The sequence below is a fragment of the Perognathus longimembris genome, chromosome 2 (genome assembly GCF_023159225.1).
Source record: "Perognathus longimembris pacificus isolate PPM17 chromosome 2, ASM2315922v1, whole genome shotgun sequence".
Taxonomy (NCBI): domain Eukaryota; kingdom Metazoa; phylum Chordata; class Mammalia; order Rodentia; family Heteromyidae; genus Perognathus; species Perognathus longimembris.
Window position 1 is genome coordinate 145,244,778 of NC_063162.1, and position 23,186 is coordinate 145,267,963.

At 42.9% G+C, this 23,186-nt stretch overlaps 1 protein-coding gene and 1 gene segment (V, D, J or C); both read left to right on the plus strand.

Moving 5' to 3' along the window:
• The first annotated feature begins 201 nt into the window (after nt 1-201).
• The window catches only part of LOC125347236, a 248,507-nt gene continuing 225,522 nt past the window's right edge, over nt 202-23,186 (plus strand). Inside the window, 3 exon segments of the C gene segment in view lie at nt 202-306; nt 431-720; nt 23,152-23,164. Coding sequence covers nt 240-306; nt 431-720; nt 23,152-23,164 — 370 coding nt within the window.
• LOC125347238 (anionic trypsin-2-like) lies at nt 8,887-20,151 on the plus strand. Of its 2 annotated transcripts, XM_048340359.1 has the most exons (6): nt 8,887-8,934; nt 9,820-9,979; nt 10,895-11,148; nt 11,524-11,660; nt 11,896-12,024; nt 20,113-20,151. In XM_048340359.1, the coding sequence occupies exons 1-6, from the start codon at nt 8,895-8,897 to the stop codon at nt 20,131-20,133; spliced, it is 741 nt and encodes a 246-aa protein (XP_048196316.1). In that variant the 5' UTR covers nt 8,887-8,894; the 3' UTR covers nt 20,134-20,151. The 2 variants fall into 2 exon arrangements, with proteins under 2 accessions (XP_048196316.1, XP_048196315.1); XM_048340358.1 differs by lacking the exon at nt 20,113-20,151 and having other exon boundaries at nt 11,896-12,098.

Sequence of the window (23,186 nt, forward strand, 5' to 3'; positions counted from 1 at the left end):
TACAAGCGTGTATTGGTAAGAAAACATGGCACATGGATAGCAACAAGCAGCTTCAGGAACATGACAGCAATCCCAGAGGTCCCCAGACTAGATGGAAGCACAACCTTTGTCTACTTTGGCCCCAGAATAAGAAGGGGCGTGGCTTAAATACAGAATATGTCTCTGAGGTCCAAGTAGTGTAAGAGACAAACATTGCAGAAGCCATCGAGAGCACCCCAGGACTGGTAGGTCCCTGCCTGATGCAGAGATTTTATTACATGAACACCAGACTCCTCAGCTATGTGGTCCTTTGTCTCTTGAGAGCAGGTAAGTCCTGGAACACAAGGGCAAACTGTAGCAGTGGCTTCCCAACAGCAGCTCACACCTTTCCCAAAGGCCACCTCATCAGATGTCCCTGGGCTGTCTCTACCCCTGTCTCCTTCCCTAACAGATCCTATGGAAACCCAAGTGACCCAGATCCCAAGACACTTCATCACCAAGACTGGAAAGAAGTTGACTGTGACCTGTTCCCAGAATATGAACCATGATGCTATGTATTGGTATCGAAAAGATCCAGGATTGGGTCTAAAGCTGATCTACTATTCAATTAATACTGACAACACCAATGAGGGAGACATCCCTGGTGGGTACAAAGTCTCTCGAAAAGAGAAGAAGAATTTTCCCCTGACACTGGAGTCAACCAGCATCAACCAGAGCTCCGTGTACTTCTGTGCTAGCAGTGTATCCACAGCAGAGCACAGCCAGCTGCTCTGTGCACAAAAAGGGAAGCCAGGGAAGGAAGGAGACTCCGCCCTCCAGAGGCCCCTCCCCAGCCCAGGGAAAACACTTTCCACAAAGCTAGTGACCAGGGAAGTTCTTACCACTCCCAACCAATGCAGCCTCTCAACAGTGGGTGACACCCATGGGACAACCCTGATCATAGCCTATGATGCCGCAGAGCCTTGCAAAGTTCAGGCTAGACAAGAACACTGCACTGGGTCTAATGCCAGGCATAACATTCGGATTCCTTTCTCCTCCCGCAGCTTAAATCCCCAAATGCAGTTGAACTGCTGCTCAAACTCAATATCTTTCTTCCAATCCACTTGTAACAACATTTGGTCTCACATTCCGGGTTCTATTCCTGGGTGTTTCGTCACTGTGTGGGATGGGAGGAATACTATCTCCTGAGGTATTTTCTGAATCCAGCACTTTCCCCAAGTTAGTAGATTCTCCTGCTACCCACTCTCAAGGCAGGAATATAGCAGAGATCATTAACTCCTCTCTGATGTCCTTCTACAGCTGAACCATCGCCATGTCCCACATATCTCTAAGTACCTCACAAATTTTACCATTTTTTTTCTATTTTCACCAAGATTACTGTGTCCCAGCAAACATCTTGCACCTGGATTTGCTATAACCACCCTCCAAGTAACCTGCCAGTCAGCCTGCTATCTGTGCAAACCCACAAACCACTCGCTTGAGCTTGAAATCTGTCTCTGTTGGTGTTATGCTTCTGACTAGTTGGTATTATGTTTCTGTGAGCATTTAATTTACAAATTGGCAAAGGAGATAGGTGAAGAGAAAAAAATGCTTATTGAATTCTTGAGCCTAAAGGACAAAAGAATATCATTTACTGGCAGATTGGAATTTAGAAATAAAAGCCAGTGTTAGTGTTGTATGTAAGTTAAAAGAGGAATATGGAGTTTCCTTTGGGACAATCATGTTGGAGATAATAGTTGGAATTTTGTAATAAATTGCCTTCTTATTTTAAAATTTGACCTGCATTTTTCCAAGGCCAATGTTGCATCCCATACTTTCTTATAAACATAAAGAATAGAACACACGTGGTGCTCAGTGAAGATGAATGAATAAATGGTAGGCAGGAGGCAAGATGCAAGTATTCAGTGTGAATGAAGACCTAGGCTAAATGAAGAGTCACATCGTTCCCCTAGGGGGCAGAGTGATTTTCTATATCCTGCAGAAACTTCACCTGCACTGCAGAAGGTGAACAGAGCAGTTTGACAAACAACGACATCCAAACGAGGAAAGATGAACTTGAGTTTAACTTATTAGTTTAACCTTTTCTTAGGGGGAAAACCATCACTTGAAGATGTGGACGCTCTTGCTACTTCTCCTGGGAGGAGGTAGACAACTCATAGGGAGGGGAGTTGGGTCAGTATTAAAGTTGAGTAGAGATATGAGGAGACTACTTGAGGGAATGGAGAGGTAATAGATTAGAGAGGTCTTACAGAGTAAAAACCAAAGGGGAAGCAGTTCCCCAGGGTCCTTTGGAAGCTGATGTGATATTGGGAGAAATAAACCAGAGACTATTCTGTCTGAGGTGATGACTGTCGTCTAACTTGGCTGCCTTCATGGGTCTCTTTCTCTCTTAAACCAGGCTCTGTGTTCAGTATTCTCGTCTATCAAATGCCAAGCATGGACATAAGTCATCACGGGACCTCCATGATAATCCAGTGTTGGGTTGACAGCCAAGTCTCCAGGATGTTCTGGTACCATCAGCCTCTAGGACACAGCTTGACACTGATTGAAAGTGCAAATCAAGGATATGAAAGTGGATTTTCTAAGGACAAGTTTTCCATCAGCCGTCCAAATCTAACATTCTCAACTCTGACCATAAGCAATCTGAGCCCTGAAGACAGCAGCTTCTACCTCTGCAGTGCTGGAGGGAGCCACAGTGTTGGAGGCAGATCAGAGATGTGGGCAAGAACCACAACCTCCTCCTACCCATGTTTCCTCAAATAAGCCTAAGAATGGGAGTGGGGTGGGGGAAAACCACAGCTCCTGAGCAGAGACAGCTGCTCCTATGTTTTCAGGTCAGCACTGGTATAAATGGTGGACTGGGAATGGAGAGAGATCACGATTCACTGGGAATTCCATCACAAACAGGAAGAGTGGCTCTTGGGAGCCTGAGGGTAAAAAGGCATTTAAAAGATGAATAGAAATGCTCAGTAAGGACAGTCAGATATATTTTCCTTCAATTGACAGAGTCAGAAATATACCTTTACTGTTTATCTCAAGGATATATTTTACCTATTTTTATCATTTTATCCCAAAGCAATAGTATCACTTTTGCCCATCATAATGTGATTTGGAAGGACCTGAATCATTTGGATATCATGTTCTGTTGCATTGATGACATTCTGGTTAGTCTTAGTAAATAAAACTATAAAAAGTACTTTATGGGGGCAATAGGACACATGCATGTGTGTAAGACCCATGTAAGATCTGCAAATGTTCAGGGACCTGCTACATTGCTGAGCTTTAGGGTTCTCTAGAGGTCTGAGACGTGTTGGAATATCTCCTCTAAGGGGGGAAATAATAAACTCCTGCCCTTTATGTTATCCACTAAGAATAAAGAGGCAAGACTGGGCTGGGAATATGGCCTAGTGGTAGAGTGCTTGCCTCGTGTACATGAAGCCCTGGGTTCAATTCCTCAGCTCCACATATATAGAAAAAGCCAGAAATGGCGCTGTGGCTCAAGTGGTAGAGTGCTAGCCTTGAGCAGAAAGATGCCAGGGACAGTGCTCAGGACCTGAGTTCAAGCCCCAAGACTGGCAAAAAAAGAGGCAAGACTTATTCTTTTAGCATGTGAAATTGGGCTTTTAGACCTATTGTATTTGATCCTGGTCCATTTACTGTGTAATGTGTAAAACCAGGACCAGTGAAGAAGAGATTCAATAGCAAAGTGTGTTTGTGATGAAAACTTCTTGTTTCATGTTTCTTGGGCAAAGTCTAAGCAATGAAAGAAAATATAGCTGTTCTCTTCTTTTTTTCCCCAGAACTGAGTATTGAACTCAGGGCCTTGCACTCAACAGGCATTGGTTCTTTCACTGAGCTAAATCCCAGCACCAATATAGATGTTCTTAAGAGCTGGTGATGGATGCTCCGTAGAGTCCCATTTCTCTTAACCGCCAATAAAATAAATGCATAATTGTGTGAAATAAGTTCACTGTGCCCTGGTTATCACTTGCATTCTGCATCTCAGGCTATAGTTTTATTAATCACCTGTGACTTGTGAGACAGAACACTCGCACACATGTTGTATAAATAAGTCTTGTAGATAGGCAGCAAGAGATAACAGAGGCCTGGGGTTTGTGGAGAGTTCTAAGACTCAGAAACGCTGCAATCTACAGGTGGAACCCCATTTACAAACGTCTCATTGTAGCATGGCTGAGTCACCTTTTGTTTTGTACCTCAAGGGTGGCATGACATGCGGGGCTACCATGGTGAAGGAAATACTATTTCTAGGGGGACTTGACTAGAGCTCAGACATTCCTAGCTAGATCTTCCGTATCTTAGTATATTGTGTGCTTAACATGCCCTACAGAAATGACGTAACAACAACAAAGCACCTGTGCACTTCCCAGTCCTAGACGCAGACCTCACCACTGGCATTTTCAGCCACTCTGTGGCCTGGTGAACTGCAGGTGGTGAGGGAACTTTTCTTCTCGGGACAGAGAGGAAGAATAGCTGGCCCTCAAGAGGATGCTGGGATGATGGACACAAGGAAAGCCAAGTCTCCACTTCTTTGATGGGGCTTCTTTGGCCTGAAGAGATGAGATCCAGGAGGGGGAGTGACTGGGGCCTTAGACATCCTCTGACTCCGTGTGCATTGCTTTATCTTATGTTGAGCAATGATTGGTTCTAGTAGTTAGCATGGCTGCTCAAGGTCCTGGTTCCTCCACGAGAGGAAAGAAGTTTGTGTAAGACATACACTGGGAGGCAAGAAGATGGCCCTCTCCAGTTTAATGCATTGGATAGGCAAATCAAATAGGAAGATATTTTGGAAACATTTGTTTCATGAGAAGATGTAGTCGTCAAGTCCTTTAGGAGTTTGAAATTTTCATGATGCTCTTTTCTATCAAGGCTTGTTGATATGGGTATGATTTATAGTACGTTAGGAATAGGACAAGTAGGAGTTTATCCAATTATTTAGTGAAGTAAAAGATGATAAATATCGTGGTCAGGACATATGCCTCTCTCCGATTGCTTACACGGTCTTAAAGCTACTTTTGTTTGCCCTGGAAATCTGTACCAAAAAAAAGATAGTGAAAAATCCCACCTCCTGAGGGTTCATAGCCTGATCTATAATTACATGCCAAGATTGGGTATTAGAAAGGATTTGGCTACACTTCTGCATGGATCTGAGTCCTGGGCTAATTTTGTTTCTGAGTTAATTTTCCTTTGGCTTCTCTCCCCATCCGTGCCTGGCCAGTCCCAGGGTCTATGCTGCAACAAACTTTTCACCCTATGTTTGGCTGAAGCCAAGGTCATGAGTTCTTTTTCAGGTCTTTGTTCACAACTAAACAACGTACACAGCTGTCTGGAAGCAGCGGCCTTCTCATTGCTCTGTAGTTGTCCTTCAGAAACGATAGTGTTCGCTGGGTGTTTCATGAGAGACGTGTCTGTTTTGTTTGATGTGTGGATGCATTTTAATTAGATATAATCCCATTTGTTGAAGAAGTTTTCTTCTCTGCAGTGTATCTTTTTTGGCACCTTTGTTAAAACATCAGATGGCGGGGCTGGGGATATAGCCTAGTGGCAAGAGTGCCTGCCTCGGATACACGAGGCCCTAGGTTCAATTCCCCAGCACGCCATATACAGAAAACGGCCAGAAGCGGCACTGTGGCTCAAGTGGCAGAGTGCTAGCCTTGAGCAAAAAGAAGCCAGGGACAGTGCTCAGGCCCTGAGTCCAAGGCCCAGGACTGGCCAAAAAAAAAAAAAAATCAGATGGCTTCTATTCTTGTCTGTTGGTCTATGATTCCACTTGGAGGGCCCCGCACTATGCGGGCTTTTTCACGATGACTTTGTAGTATATTTTCAGTTTGGGTGTTGTACTTCCTCTATCATTGCTCTTATTACTCAGGATTGGTCTGGTTATTTCCTCTCCTGGGGACTTGAGAGCTTTGAACAGCATGCTTGCTACCAAAACTAGTCATTGCTCAAATCAACATACAAGAATGCCATAAAGTCAGAAGATGTCTAGGGACCCAGGTCATTCCCTCTTCTTACAAACAAATCTAATCTTTTCAGATGAAGGAAGCTCCATTGTGGAAGTAGGGACTTTGCTCTCCTTCTGTTCTCCATCCCAGCAGAATGTAGGAAGAAGTATGTGGGTTAGAAAAAAACATGGAACAATGTAAGGGAATTGAAGCTTGTGAGGAAGAGAGCCTGGCATTTTACCAACTACTTATAGAATGATAAAACAAGGTCAAAAAAGGAGTTAAGTACAAGCTGAAGAGAAAGTCCTGGTCTGGGGGGGCATTTAAATAGATATACTTAAAAGAAAGAGTGAGATGAAATCTAAAAAAGATTCCTTCTCTGCCTTCTGAAAGGCCAGAATAACTACACTAGAATGCAGCATGATGGGAAATGAAGGTAGTTGTCAGAGGGGAATGCTCTGGTGTCATCTTGTATTCTCCATGCACGGGACATTGGAGAAGCCAAGTAATTGACAGCATCTATTACAGACCACCTTGTTGAGGGACCATCAAGGATCAGATGAGAGGAGGCAGAGAATGATGGATGCTCAGAGGTGCAGATACACAGTGGACCTAACCTGCTTGACTCTCATCTTTCCCACTTAACTTCTGCCGGAATTGGATCAACTTATTCCACCTTCTATAAACCTCATTTGAGCATCTGTGAAATGTGAATCACAGTAAGTCATTGTAATCATAAAATGGAAAAAGGTCTGTGAAAGACATGTCAGATGTTTGATACAGTGCACATGGACACTATTCTCTGGTCATAAATGAAGGACCAGGGTGTGGTATGCCAAGCACACCATGAATGCTGGGAGAATGTGTCAAAAATACACAGCGAAATAGACAGGTTGGAATAAACACTATCAGAAACTGTAGTTATCAGTAGACTGTAAGTAGCTAACCAACCTACTCATTCGTGAACTATAGCTACAATCTAACTGTATCTCTGCCTATAGGGTGTTTCCAGATGCTTACAGTCTGGTGTCTGCTAAGTTGGGACGGGGGGGTGGGTGGGTAACAGCAGAAGACAGATCAAGCTTTAGGTACAGAAGCACAAAGACAAACAACCATCTCTTTCCCCAGAAATATTTCCTACTCTTGGCCAAGGATCACTCCTCTCCAAAACCACAATTCCCAGACATGGAATACTCCAGAAAATGACCTGGAGTGCAGACACGAGCTGGCTGTGTGGACACTCCACAGAACGGAAACAGCACAGCAGCACGTTCAATGACATCACAGAAAACCCACTCATGATCCAGGTGCCAAGAACTGACCTCCTCCGACATGGCTAGCTGCCTGGGAGCCCAGAGAAATATGACCTTGTTTAAAACATTGATGAGACAATGCAGAGTTAGAGATAAATTCCGTTTCTGATGCAAAGTACAAGTAAAATATTAATTCAGTAGTCTATACCTGCCAGGAAAATGCCAAGAGGAAAGCAGATATGGTTTGCCCTCTAGAGACCTCTAGCCTGTTCCTGAACAAACCTTATAGATGTCACCTGCTACAAATCCCATACTTCATAACACTTTCTATGTCTCCATGCTGTCTTGAGGCAGATGACCATTTTCCTGGGCAAGAATTGTTTCTTTCTTCTTGTGTGTAGAAATAATTCCCTTCTGCATACCCCACAAATAAAGGATTTTTAAAAAAAGAGAGAAAATAAGTTCAACCCAAAGCAAAGGCAGCATACCACTGCTAAATTGGGTGAAAACCCTTGGAAGGTTTTTGGCCAGAATACAAGTATAACAGGATTCTCTCTTAGGTATCTGGACTCCAGGCAACGCATGCGTGCAGGGTGCAGAGGCGAGAGCTCTGAGCACTATCTCCGGTGTGGAGCAGCTGATAAGCCATGCTCAGAGTGGTCCCAGAAGTTACTCTAAGTTACTTCTTAGTGGCATACTCTGTAATCTATTCTGGATTCTACTTTCCTCATTCTCCAGCCTTATAGCCATCTCCAGGCCAATCATTAGGTTGTAAGTTGGGCTTTTTATCACTTTGTCCAACTTCTTGGAATGTTTACTATCTATAGTGAATTCCTGACTCTGCTGTCTCTTGATCTTCATTCCAAGTGACAGAGAAGATCCATCCTATATGACTCCTAACAGGGAGGACAGTTGTCAACATCTTTTAGGCAGGTTATTATGGCAACCAGGAAGCTGCTTGAAAAAGAAACATGACACTCTGAACCATGAGAGAGGCAAATCTTGTGACACTGAGGAAGAGGAGGAACATGGTAGAGGCCTTCTGCCTTACTACCTTATTCCCTTAGCTTCTGCTTAGCCTTCTCAACCCTTTATAACCAATGCAGAAGAGACACAGAAACTCCACCTCCTAAAGAATTCTTCATCTCCCTCTTCATCATTTCTTGATGCTGTAATTGTGGATTCCATGCCTTTGGCTTTGACCTTTCACCTCAGTGGGACACATTTGCGAGAAGGGTCTTAATTCTCACAGACAGAAGGTTTAGATAACCCTACTCCTTCTTAGGTGTTGCAAAATCCTGAAGAGCTAAGCTTGTTAACAGTATCAGTCCAGTATCAAAGTATGTTACATAAATTGTACACTAAGAGGATTCCTTTGTATCCCTGTCATTTCCTTTCTCCAAACTCTCATGTGTTATCCCAAAGGTAGCCCATCTCTGGGTGTGGGCTTGGCTTTCTCTGTTCTCCCCCATCCCAGTCCTCTTCCAAGGATTAGCTGTTCCTGTTCTCAGACCTTATGTCAACTATCTACAGAGTGGCTGAACATAGCAAAACTGATTTTAAAATGGTATGGGAGAAAATGCAGGTGTGTTTGTGTATGGAACAATTGTAACCTTTATCCCTCATGCCACATGCCCTTCCCTCTACCAGGAGATATAAAAACCAGCTCTCCACACTGCCTAGTTACCTTTCTGCCATCATGAGGACTCTCCTGATCTTGGCTCTTGTTGGAGTGGCTGGTGAGTTCCTACCTTGCTTTTCCTCCATGACATAGGGAGACCCATACCATACCATCAGTATTGCATCTTCCTGAACTCTTTCAAATGAGAATTTGTTTTTCAGGAGAACTGGGAAGGAGCCATCAGATTGTCTCAAAACATTTTATACTGCTTGTCTTCAGAGGCTATGGGATAGCTACAAAATAAATATGTAATCTTAAGTGGAACTAGGGAGGCTGAAAAGGTATTACTGCCATAGACCCAACCCTAGGGAGTCTCTCTTCATGTATCTAGGGCTCAGCTTGTGCACTGGCTTTTTAAACTACCCAGGAGATATTAAGATTCCCAGGTGTGAAGTCTACTTTAAGAATGACTGTTCCATTGGTCATTATCAGTACTGAACTTTGTCCAGCCTAACTGATCATAAGTGATGCTTTCAAATCTGGCCTCACTGTACACATCTCAGGAGAACAACTGGGTACAGCCAGAACCACTCAGCCTGGACATTTTGCTAGGTATGGCAAACCATCCTGAAAGCTGAGAACTAAACAAGACAAGGGCAGTAGATTCATGATGAATGAATAGTCTATCTAATGGCCTAGGAAGAACTCGCTGACTACGACTACTGATTTCTGGTCATATCTTATTGCCTGCATTCAGGGGGCTCTCCTTTTATCCACGCACTGTGACTTTAGAAGTTATTTAAGTTCTATGGTGTTAATAGTTGACCCAGGCTCTTGGGACAACTAAACTCTGTGGTGTTTCCTTCTCATAAAATGCTCTCAGCATGACTCTAATCCCTGTGCTTGGTAGAAATACTAATTAGGAGGTCTCAGCCACTGGGCTGAGGGATTTACATTCCATCATCCTGCTGAATGGCCTTTTCCTTTCTTTTCTCCACTCCAGCTGCTTTTCCTCTTGATGATGATGACAAGATCGTCGGAGGCTACACCTGCGCCCCAAATTCTGTCCCCTACCAGGTGTCCCTGGACTCTGGCTACCACTTCTGCGGTGGCTCCCTCATCAATGACCAGTGGGTGGTGTCTGCAGCCCACTGCTACAAGTCGTAAGTACCGGGGCACCAGATGGCTGAACCCACAGTCTGGATTTCTGGAAGGGTATGGGTCCTTCCAGATAAGGGCTGCAGGGCTAGGTTGGGTGTGCAAGGTGATATAGAAGAGACAAAGCTATTGGCAGCTGAGCTGCGGGTGAGAAGACACACAGACTAGGGAGCTGCACACACTCCAAACCAACACACAAAGGCATGTGGCTCACAACAGCAATGTGTTGTGAGAAGAACCAGTCAGAGTATCTGGCAAGGAAAACATGCAAGTATAATTAGGAACCTGAGTTTTCCATGCAGGAAACAACCCCCAAGTTATTTGTGGCTTTTTAAGCCTTCTACTTCTGCTCTTGCCACTGTGAAGGTTGGGGCTGAGTATCATTGCCTCCGAGAAGAGTTTTTGTTCCCGTAAGTGTACAGCAGAATGGCTCCCCAACCAGGTGTGTGAACACACAGGTCTCTGGGCATCTGCATTCCACTGTGTTTCATTCCATCTGAGGCGGTGACTGGGAAATGAATGTCTAACTAGGACCCAGAGGACACTACCGATGGTCTCCGAGTCACACCTTGAGCCCCAGTGAATATGACACAAAAAAGTAATTTTTACCATAGCAAAGCTCAGAGACTCAGGGGAACCATGATTCACACATTCTTGTCCACAGCCCTAGATGGAGGGGAAAGCTTCTAGACCAGTAGTTTGAGGTCCTTCTCCAGTTGTAGCCCTTCACTTTATCCCTTATGCAGTAGCCACCTCTGAAGCTGAAGACACACCTGTCACTCATACCAGCACACCAGCACTCACCCACCATCTATGTGCTGCTCCTACGATGTGTCCTTGTAACCCTTCCATGCATTTGAGAACCTTGGTTGTCTAAGGCAATGGAGAATAGCCTCCACCATGCTTCCTTTTTCCCACAGCCGCATCCAAGTGAGACTGGGAGAACATAACATCAGAGTCCAAGAGGGAACTGAACAGGTTGTCACCGCCACCAAGGCCATCCGCCACCCTAGATACAACTCCAATAACCTGGACAATGACATCATGTTGATCAAGCTGTCCTCCCCTGTGTCCCTCAACTCCCAAGTGGCCCCTGTAGCTCTGCCTACCTCCTGTGCACCTGCTGGCACCCAGTGTCTCATCTCTGGCTGGGGAAACACCCTGAGCTTTGGAGGTGAGTAGAGCCTTTCTCTTCCCCACACACTTCTGTCTACATATCTAGAACCTAGCATGTCTCTCAGTTGGAAACTGTGTGATTACAATCTGCAAATAGATTCCAAGGCCAGTTACACACAAGGTTCCTTGGGCAACAGAGAGACATGCAATCCCAAGGGATTTGACCTCTACAGTCTGGACCCAACTTATAGAGAGAAGAGCTACTATTAATTCACTAAATAAGAATTGGAAATAGGCATTCTGGGAACTCAACATCTTGGGGTTATCAGTAACTCCCTACCACATTCACCTGTAGGATTGGTCCCAAGCCAAGTCTTGACGTTTTGGCATTTCTCCTTTGTTTAATATAAGTATCATTGTCTGTTGTTTAAAGTTAACAACCCAGACCTGCTGCAGTGCCTGGATGCTCCCCTGCTGAGCCAGAATGTCTGTGAAGCCTCCTACCCCGGAAAGATCACCAACAACATGGTCTGCGCTGGCTTCATCGAGGGTGGCAAGGACTCCTGCCAGGTGATTCCATCCCTGCACTTATACTTATGTAACACTAGAATAGTTACTGCTCAATGCAGGGACTCCACTGAGAAGTGACAAAGGCCCATTTGACCACATCTCCTCTCCGTAATAAGAGCAGAGAATGGGCCATCATGAGAGAGCTCTAAGCTAGGCTAGGATGGGGTATTAAGTTCAGAGAAGGAGCTGCTCCACGACTCCTCATGTACTCATGCAACTTGTTCCTCCTCCCCAGGGTGACTCTGGTGGCCCTGTGGTGTGCAACGGACAGCTCCAGGGAATTGTCTCCTGGGGCTACGGCTGTGCCCAGAAGGGCAATCCTGGAGTGTACACAAGAGTGTGCAACTACGTGGACTGGATCAAGGCCACCATTGCTGCCAACTAAACACCCTCAGTCCCTCTGCAGTCACTATGCCAATAAAGTAAATGTATCCTCACTGTGGGTGTCTGTGCCTTCTCTGTCCAATCCCTTTGCCCTGGAATACATACTGAAAATGTTCTGGTGGTGAGAGATGAGAGGCTACCCTTGGTTCCCCAAATGTGATTCATAGAGCAGGGGGAGAGACGGTGTCCAAAAGTAATAATAAGGGAGAAAGATGTGTTCTATCAAGAAGGGTTTCTTTCATGAAGGTGATGTGGAAGAATATCCCCCATTTTGGTAATTCCATGGTTCTGTGTGGGCATACTGCCTTGGTTGACGAGACCATTGCCTTCTCTGTATACAGTGGGAATTTCTTGGTTCCCGGAGCACAGATATCTAGGGAAGAATAAGAATCGACATCCTTGGATTTTTCTGAATCGATTCTACACCTGTTCTTGTGAAAGAGCTGCCTTCCCTCCTAGCAGAAGCTGTCCTACATAGACAAAGTCATACTTTCCATTTCTCTCAAGTACATTCTCATGTGTCCAGAGATGGATGTGGCCAGTGACTCCAGCCATCATACTCCTGAGCAATGTGCCTTCACTCAATCTCTGTAGAGATATATGTATTTATTTTCTGCCTCCTCTCAGTGGCCAGCTTTACCAGTGTGTGCATGCACACTCGGATACTCATCAATGCCATGAAAGCAACGATCTATTCTGTCCTCTGTTTTTCTGCTCCCTTGTAGCTTAGAACCTTGTGACTACCACACAGTTATTTTTGTATATATCTTTGAGCTCTCACTATGACTCAGAATGAGAAATTTGGAGGGAGACTACAAGATGATATCTTAGAAATCCCCAACACTCTCTGTGCTTTCTGAGGGTAGAATCAAAGTGTCAGGACAACAGCTGCCCTTTGCAGACAGTGAAAAATAGAGGTTAGTTGTGAGTAGCCAGAGACTTATAAACATTCAAGAGAAGTTATGGAGCCAAGCAGAGAGAAAATGAATGATCCAGCACTGACCATGGGATTGTAACAGTGAAGAGCATTGGACTAGAGAACAAAGAAAGGAGAAATTCAGAAATTCCAGTCATAGCACCATGCACAACTGTGGACAAAACAGACAGGAGACCTGGAATCCACATTGCAATCTGGCTCTGACCAAGTTCTCTTTTCTTCACAACTGGAATTAGACTGCAGTATCGTCTGAGCTGACTGCTTCAGAGTCTGAGGTCGAGGCATTTACCAGCACCCAGTCATCCAGCCCATCAAAAGCCACATCTGAATCAGGAAATGGCATAGGCAGCCAGGTTCAGTAGGGGCAAAGACAAAAGCCCTGAGAGTTCCATGTGCTAGGAGGCCATGGTGAGAACCTAAAAGGACAATGGTTGCCTTCCATTTAGGACCACAAACTGGGGAATCACTGGAAGATACGGAGTGGTAATTCCAAGCCATGATGTCTCCCAGAACTGTTCAGAATACCAGAACTACAGGTGAAGGAGTACATCCAATATGTTAGGGTGATGCCACTTTCTTTGAAAGGCATGAAGCCCACACTATTTCTATAGTTTAGACCCACAAACCCCTGACATTTCTGGAGGGGAGCTGAGGTATCGACACCATTCTGAGTGCATCCGTAAGAGTGCATAGAGGAAACAAAACCAGGCTCAATATTTAATTTCTGGTAGAATTCTTAAGTTCTTCTTGGTCCTAGGGGCTGGGCAGCTGAGAATGACTACAACTGACTGATCACTATCGACTTTGTCTTGACACTAGTCCAGCATACGGAGCAAAGAAACACATGAAAATAGTTAACAGCCCATATGCTCTCCAATTAGCACATAAAAAAGAGCTAATAGAAAGATGATCCATTTCTTACAGGTAAAGAAATATCACTTCTGCCCTCAACTACTAACCCTCTCTGGTAGGAAAGACACTGTGTGATTCTTGTTGCGTTTATATTTGTTTTTCATTCTGTCTTTTGATTATCATCTGCTTAGATTGTCTTTGCTTTCCCTTTATCTTTTCTCTCTCTCTCGCTCTCTCTTTCACTGATTGTTTCTATTGCTCTTTTTTCTCCTCCTACTTTCTTTTATCTGAATACGTAGCCTAGGCTTCCTTTAAACTCAGTCTGCACCTTGGCTAGTACAGAATGCTCAATGATCCTATTTTTTTCTTTTCTTTTTTTTTTTTTGTCAGTCCTGGGGCTGGGACTCAGGGCCTGAGCACTGTTCCTGGCTTTTCTTTTTTGCTCAAGGCTAGCACTCTACCACTTGAGCCACAGAGCCCCTTCTGGCCGTTTTCTATATATGGTACTGAGGAATTGAACCCAGGGCTTCATGTATACAAGGCAAGCAGTCTTGCCACTAGGCCATATTCCCAGCCCTGATCCTACTTTTTTATCTATAATTTTATTATCATTAAATTGTTTACAGAGGTGTTACAATTTCATAATTCTAGTCATGCATACATTTCCCTTTTGGACACTGTCACTCTTCTTTACTTTCCCCACCTGTCTGGGAACTCAAGTGGCATAGCTGATATTCCTAATTTAATTTAGTACTTGAACTACAGGCATGTTCTATCATGCCTATGCTCATTTAGCTTCTTTTTTTTGGCAGTATTGTAATTTGAACTCAGTACCTTGCTCTTAGGATAGGAACAATCCTACTATCAAGTCTTTTAGAGGTTATTTTCCCCCTTTTCAGAAAGGGTCTCATCCTTTTTAAATAGGGTCAGGGTTGGCCTTGATCTTGGTCTTCCTATTTATGCTTCCTTCTTTGCTCATATGACAGTCATGAGCCACCAGACAAAGTTTTTGATGAGTGACCTTAGGAATTGTGAACTTTTTGCTCAGCTTCAACTGGAACTACAACTCTCCCAAACTATCTGTCAAATACCTAGGATTATAGGCATGAGCCACTATGCCACCACCACTTCTTTCAATGTATAGATTTTAATCTTCTTTTCCCCCCCAATTTTTTCTACTTTCATCTTTTGAAGGTTTCACTGGGTCATTTTTATATCTCTCTTTTCCCCCGTTTCTCTCTTTAAATTTTTTTCCTTATTATTATTTCTAAATCTACCTGGAATATGTCTCGTTTCCTCTTCAATTTCCCCTTTGCTTTTTTGATTCTATTTTGTTTTTCTTTTTATTATTGTTTTTATTATCTCGTATATTTTAGCTTATTTTATGTAATTTTTGACTGTCTTACATCTGTTTTTGATTGTTGTGGTGATAGTGTTTTTAGTGCTTGCTAATATAGTTCAGTATTTGGTTTGGTTTTTTGCTGCAATTATTCCTACGGCTTCTTTTTTTCCTTCTAAGAAGGAATATCAGGATCTTCCTATTATGGATCAAGCCCTCAGTCTTGATCACTTTGGGTGGGTGTTCTCCTACTAAGCTCTTTCCCTCACCAGTCACAAGAAACTGTATGAATTGCCAAAACCTTGGCAAACACTGCAGCTTAAGGGAATGAACAGACTAAAACTAAGCCAATGTATCAGTTCCAGAAGCACCAATTTCAACATAGACACAAAACAAACATGAAACAGCAAGGCAGCATGATCATCCCCAAATTTACATTCCCACAGCAACTGATTTAAATGGATGAAATGCTAGAGAACTGAAAACAATATTTACAAAACTAACCACTTATCTCAAAATGGTTATGAATGGATAGGTCAATGAAAGATCCAAGACACACCAAGAGCTAAAATACATCAGATGATTTGACGTGCTGAGCAGAGGATAAGAAAGCATACTTTTGTAGTGACAGGATCAAGCAAGAAGTATTGGATGGGCAGAGGGAGAGCAAGACTAAAGAGAAAGAAAGAAACATATGCAACGCAACCTCTGCATCATGCAAAAGTGCAACCTAACCAGACAGGTGACCTGGAATCTGAGAAGTGAACAAATGTGCACTGGGAAAGTTTTCTCTTCTCCCGATGTATAGTACCATTGCACTGTCAAAAATAATCTGAAAAAGGTCTTGTCTCAGCCCACAGCTTTGAGAGTCAGAGGCGCCTGTATTTCTCTCTCTCTCTCTCTCTCTCTCTCTCTCTCTCTCTCTCTCTCTCTCAATCTACAATAGTAAGAATCCCGGCAGGCTTAATGGAAGAGACTGATTATATGGAAATTTTAGAATAAACAAAACAAAACACAGAGAGCTCCATAAAGTGGGAAGCCAGGCTGAGACACAAAAAGGTACAAAGATTGCTTGCCATTAATGAAGATCAACACTGTAGAAAGCTATGGTGTGATTGCAGGAGGGTAAAACAGAGTGATGACAGAAACCTGCTCCATGGTGGAACCATATTTCAGAATACCAATGTACAGGTGTATAAATGGTTAAAAAAAATAGTTGCAACCTACAGCTTCTTCCTGCTAAAAGCAGCTGACCTCATCGAATCTAACAGAGGCCCAAGGCAGAAGGTCCAATGCAGATGCTACCACAGACACCTGCTAGTTCTGGGAAAATGACTGCTGATGTCTCTGGGTCACTAGAAGGACAAAACAAAAGGAAGAAGCAAAATGTCCATAGGCTACAGCATGTGCTCTCTCGAAAGGCAGCATAACCAAGTGGTCATGGAGAGAATATCTAATCTGCTTTGGTTAAGTGCCGGGTTAGATTTACCTCCCCTGGTGCGGAGACGCTAAGCTTTATCCCCTTATCTGTGCTCCCTTTCCATTCTCTCCCTTGGCTGCCTGACCTGCTGGCAGGCCAAGATGGAATGGAGGACATGGGTAAGCCTCAGGTACACGTGGCCGCGAGAGATCCCTTCCCCCTTCCTATACCCACCAAGGAAGCAAGGCACACATGGATGCTCGGAGAAGCCTCAAAGGGCGATCTGTTTATTCAAGGGAGGGGCTAACAGACTTATGGCAATGGTGACCGGTGAGGGGAGGGATTGACCAGGAGCTAACTATAGGTTGGTGAGCTTGTCCATCCAAGAGCAGCTTCCTAGGACCTCCCTCATGGGCTAACGGTCACTTCCCATAGTACTGCCCTCCGGCCGCCTATAGGACACACGTGCTCGCTGGCAAGAGGTGGGGGCTGGTTTTAGAGCTACTCCCTCTGGTTCTGGACCCGGATGGAGATAGGTGTGGCTAGTTTCCACACGGCCCCAGGGCAGGGGGTGTGGGAAAGGCAGCGTCTCGGGACCACCCTCTCCCCCTCAGTGCCAGGCTGAATCCCCAACAGTTAAGAACTTACACATTTGTCTTCACAATTCACTTCCTTGCTACAAAGAAGGTTTGAGTTTTATGGGGGTTGTTGTCATAGTTGTTAGTGTGGGTGTGGGTGTGGTTCTGTGAAAAGAAGGAAATGAGTGAATGTTGTAGAAAATGCCGAGCAAAGTGGGAAAGCTCTCCTCAAATTACAGTGATTGCAGCGGAGATGGCATGCTGTGTGGGAGATGGATAAAATGATGCAGTGATTTGGTTAAAAAAAATGCCAGTGTGGGGAATTATAGTATAATTTTTAGTCCAATGACAAAAATGGTTGGACCATCTTTCCCAAATGATCAGAACTCTCAGCTCTGTACCTGTACCATCTAATGGCTGACAGCTCTTATGAAAGTGGGAAGTACTGATAGCTTCTAAGGCCTAAAAACTTCTCATGAGCTTTTCCACAAACAACAGTGGAACACAGATTTTCCTTCATATTGAGGCTCAGAAGTTACTTTTCTCGTAAAGTTTTAATGATGACATATTTAAAAGATGATTCTTCTCACTACAGAGGAAGAACTTGGCTCAAGAATTCCTTCTGTCCTACACCTAAAACAACAGAGGAATAGCTTCAAGACTAAAGGAAGAGATGCAAGATATAGTGAAGTATGTGTGGGATTTGTGGCAGGTGGCATCCGAAAGATTGGCTAATATGTCATAGGTCCTCAAAGGGCAAATTTTATATCAATTTCTTCAGGTATTTTCCTATTTGGAAAAGTAGATAGAATATTGAGTTAATAGTTCACCTAGTATCATGGTTGTATTTTTTTTTGTTACCACTCAAATGTGGTAATTTTCCAACTTTGTTACAATCTGGTATATCGTTTTTTTCTTTTATCACATCTAGTCTGTTGGCGATATTTTCCATTGAGTTTTTAGTTGGTATTTGTACGTTTTATTTCTAAGTATTTCTAAGTATCTCCTTTTCCAGAATTAAATACTGTTTTCCAATCTCCAAGATGATGCTTCTCTCACCCATATTTTAATGGATTTACTTACTTTATTGTTCTTTCCATGTGACCCATCTTTCAGATTGTTGATTATTGTTAGCATAGATTTTTTAAGGTTTTGTTCTGTGTTGCCGTTATGTCAGTATCTTTAGATGAACATGAAGACAAGTCATGTTGCCTTGTTTTGTTTCGTAGTTGTTTTGGTGTTATTGTGATTGCTGTACCCATTAGCGGCTTGGATATATTTTCTAGTTTTACATAGCAATCATTAAGTGAGCAGCCACCTCTTGAAGGCTCATTCCCTGGTACTCCTCAGAGAAGAAAAATACAAACCATACAATAGTAAAAATATCAATGCACAGAAGATGTGGAAGTGCAGTGGGAGCAAATTTCACTCAACTACTATATGACTCCAATGCCACCAATCACTGGAGAAGATAATGGCATAAGCATTGAAGTTAAAATTAATGAACACAAATATAACAAGAAAAATAACAAAACAAGTGGGGAACATAGGAAAGAAAAAAACTAAAAAGAAAGCTTAAAAACAACTGTCAAATAAAACAAAAAAGTAGTAAAAATTAAAATTGTAAAAAAAAAATGAGCAAAAGATTGAAAACTCCCTACTGCGTTAAATCTCATATGCTTCCAGCACACAAAGGGATTGCCAACCCACAATGTGTAGAGGGTGGAAAAGAGACAGGGAGTCCCAGGGACTTTATTCCTACAAGCCAGAAAGGACTAAGAGAGATTAATCTGTAACGATATCCAGAAGATTAATAATTAATCCTTCTGGGAACCCCAAACTACTGTTTCTTCCTGTATGTTACACTTTCAGAGTTCTGCCCAGTAGTACAACTGGTATTCATAGTTTCTACTCATTGTTCTTTTTTACTTATATTTATTTTGCTGTTATTGTAAAGTTGATGTACAAAGTAGTTACAATTAGGTAATCTGGTAATTAGTACATTTTTTTTTGAGCATTGCCACCTCTTCCCTCTTTTCCCCAAGTATTCCCCTCCAGACAATACCACCTCCTAGTCAGTGTATACCTGACGTTCACAACAGTGTGTAGTGTGTATACTGCTGCATTCGTCACCCTCTCTCCCACCACTTCCGTGTTCCCCATTACCACCCCCCCCAAACAGATAAAATGGCATACAAGACAATAGGCAAATAAACCAAAACAGACACAAAGCAGGAAAAAAGTGCAAACAGAAAATCTCTTGTTTCCATTTATTGGAGTTCATTTTGATAAACATCATTTTATGCGAGCATATGAACATCACTATTGAGACTTTATGATTCCATCCTAAGAATATCCTCTTTTGTCCTCACTGTGTGAATGTCTATTGCTTTGATCATTTTCTGTTTCACAAGTCGACAAATCAGAAAAACATCAGTGCCTGGATGCTCTCCTGTTAACGCATGCTGTCTGAGAAGCTGCCTTGCCTGGGGAAATCACCAAGAACAGGGTCTGCGCTGGCTTCCTCCAGGGAGACAAGGATCTCATCACCACCTCTGGTCATAAACAGATCCCACTGAGAACATGATTTGAAGGCCCAATTTGGTCAGACTGGGACTGTAATGCAATGGCTCCATTGGAAAGTAAACAAGGCTCATTTGACTGTGTATCATCCTGTTAGCTAAAGCAGAGCATGGACCACCATGAGAAAGACAGCGGACCACAGTGTAGACAAATAGGGTGTTGGGTTCAGGGTGAGTGGAGTTTGATGTCTTCTGGTCTCTGACTTATACCACATTGTTTTTATCCCCTAGGGAGATTCTGGTGGCTCTGTGGTGTGCAATGGAGAGCTCCAGGGAATTGTTTCCTGGGGACTTGGCTGTGCCTTCTTTGGATTCCCTGGAGTATACACAAGAGTGTGCAACTATGTGGACTGGATTCAGGACACCATCGCTGCCAAATGAACACCCTCAATCCCTCTGGGACCATTATGCCAATAAAGCGAATCTTCTCTCCCTGACTGTGTCTGTGCCACTTCTCCAGTAAAACATCCACAAAGCTGAAGTGAGAGATAAGAAGAGACTGCTCTTCTTCACATCTTGTCTTACAGATTAATATGGCATAGCCACTACCACTGATGTTTGTGACACTGCAATGAAAAGAGGTGCATGTGGTCTCATTCCAGGAAGGGGGGGGAGGAAACACCAAAATAATTAGTCTCCATTGTCATAATTAAAGGAGTTTGAAATGCTGAGGAACAAATGGGATCCTGGAGTATAACTTGAATGCATATCCAAGGACACTAGGCTTGGAAATAAACATTGCCCCAAATTGGATAAAATTCCAAATTCAATTGGAATAGCTGACCAGAACAAACATGTTCATCTAGGTGTAGAGCAAGTGCTGTGAGATCACAAGAACAACAGTACCAGCCCGTAAGGTAACTCAAGCTACCTTGAATAAAGCCAATCTCAGATTCTAAGTAAGAGCAGAGCAAAGGGACAAAAGGATGAACTTCACTCTTTAGGTATAGAAATACTTGTTTACTGCTAGATGTTGGTAGTTCTCACTTGTAATCCTAACTGCTCAGTAGACTTAGGAAAGAGGATCATGGTTCAATGCCAGCCTAGGCAAAAAAAAAAATCGATGAGACTCTTATTTCTAAAAACTACCAAAATGGCAGAGGAGGGGCTGTGGCTCAAGTGATAGCCCTAAGTTCAAGTCCTTATATTGGCACAAAATAAACAGATAAGAGGTAAAGAAGTAATGAAATAAATAATTTAAAAAAATTCTCATTTCCATGCAGGTTCATTTTTAGATGAGGTGTGCATATAATGGACCAACTCCAGACTCTTCTTTTTCATAATAATTACTTATCATTGACCAAGGATGCCCTTTGAGACATCTGTCCAGTGTATCTAGTACATATGCTAAAGCAAGTATGTCCTTATGATGCAAAGAAGTCGTCTTAGAACACTCTACAGCAAGAAAATGCCACAGGATCACCCTAAGCAACATAAGAATATCACCTCCTATTCAGACACCACAAACGATCATCTTCACACTCTTCCAGCTGCTTGTGAGCATAGAGAGGTGTGTTTGGGCCATATGGGTCAGGGATCATGGTAAGTTCAGGCTCTGACACAAGGTGTTAAGTAAAATATTAATTCAATATTATACTTTTGAACCAAAGGCAAATGTCAACTGCAATCTAGATGTATAATTTGCCTTCTGGTGACCTATGGGTTGATGCCCAGGCATACCTTAAGGTGCCACCTGTCATAAATCTCACTCACAACACGTTCCATGTTTTCTTGTAGCCTTCAGGAATTTCTATCATTTTATATTAACCTATGTAACAATCAAGAACGATAAAAAAAAACCCAAACATCTCAGTCCCTAGTTCTGTGAAGTAAAATTTTAAAAATGCCTCTGAAAGTATGCAAGAAGTATATTTATAAACAGTTAACACTGAGAAGTTCAGTACATATGAGAAGTAGTATGATATTTCAAATCTCTGTCAGGCACCAAAAACATATTCACAATCAGACATAAGCTTTTCAGAGGGATTGCAGGAGGCCCAGCTGAGATGACTGAGCAGGGTTCTTTGTTATGAAGAAAAAGGCCAGCCATCCCAAGAATCTGGTCAGAAGCTGCTCAGAAAGAGAGCCCCACGTTAGCACTGCAACAAGTGCACTTAATTCTATTTCCTCCACTCTCCAGACCACATGCCTTCTCCAATTACTTCACACAGCATCATCCAGAACATTTCCACTTTTCCTACATGAACCTACCATACATGAATTCTGCTCATACCTGTTATCCAGCATTTGGCTTAGAGAATGAATCCATGGCTACACAACAAGAATCTCTGACCAGGTTATACCACAGTAAATTTAGGATTGAGTCTTGTTGGCTATATCAGGCTCAAATTTGCATTTTCTCTATGAAGATTCACTTAGGATTAAGGCCAATTTGAGCCTGAGCCCTGTCTCACCCCATATAAAATAGAAATTTCCAGATTCCACCTTGACTTTGTTATTATACCCTGTATTTGAATCTTACTAATGTGCTAATCTCTGTAACTACCTACCACTGAACCTTCAACCACAAAGCTACTGACCATTGTTCAAAGCCTGTAATGCAAGCTAAAGCTCTCCACTCCCACCTAGAAAGAGAAAGACAGCTTTCTGTATCTTCAGGGCAGATTGCCAGCAAAACCATAATGCTTATTATCAAGTACCCTGGACAGCATGGGCAATCGGAGATGGAAGCCCCATGACATTGAAGAAGAATAAGTAGAAAAATACATTCCAATGTCTCTGCCTTATTGAGTTAGCTGATGATTAAATTTTGCCCCTTCTCCTTAAAAGCAATGGGAATCCTGAGCCTTAGTGGAAAGGAGAGTTAGGCAAACTCAAAGCAAGATTCCCAAGAAACCCTCAGCCTCCTTCTCATTATCTACTGGTTTTGTAAGTCACATCAACAAAGGCCAAAATTACACAGTGAATAGACTGGGAAGAGGGATTTTATGACTTAGATAATATTCTATCTAATATCTGTACTTCTAGGACTCCATAGATCTAAACTTTCTACATGTAAAAGAATACTCTGAAAATTAATTATACAAAATGCCAGGATGTCAAGAGTCCTAATGATTCAGTACATTCTTCCTAATCCTATTTCTTATTCTCTTGCCCCATGAACGTCAATTTTATAGGTCAAGTCTTGAATTTTAATTTCTGGTATTCCCCTCAAAGGCTCCACTAAAAAAAATAAAATAAAATAACAAACACCACATGCCAGTTGTTCTCCCTCTCTTCCGTTTGGAGATAAGCTTCTGTATCACTGTAAGTTAACTTCAGAGTGGCCAAATATATGACAGCTGATACAACATTCTGACTTGGGTAAAACTGCAGGTGTGATTTTGGATGGAGGGGCAGTGACAATTGAAACTGGGTTCCCGCCTTTCATCCAGGAAGTATAAAGACAGGCTGTGGATCATGACCCAGTTACC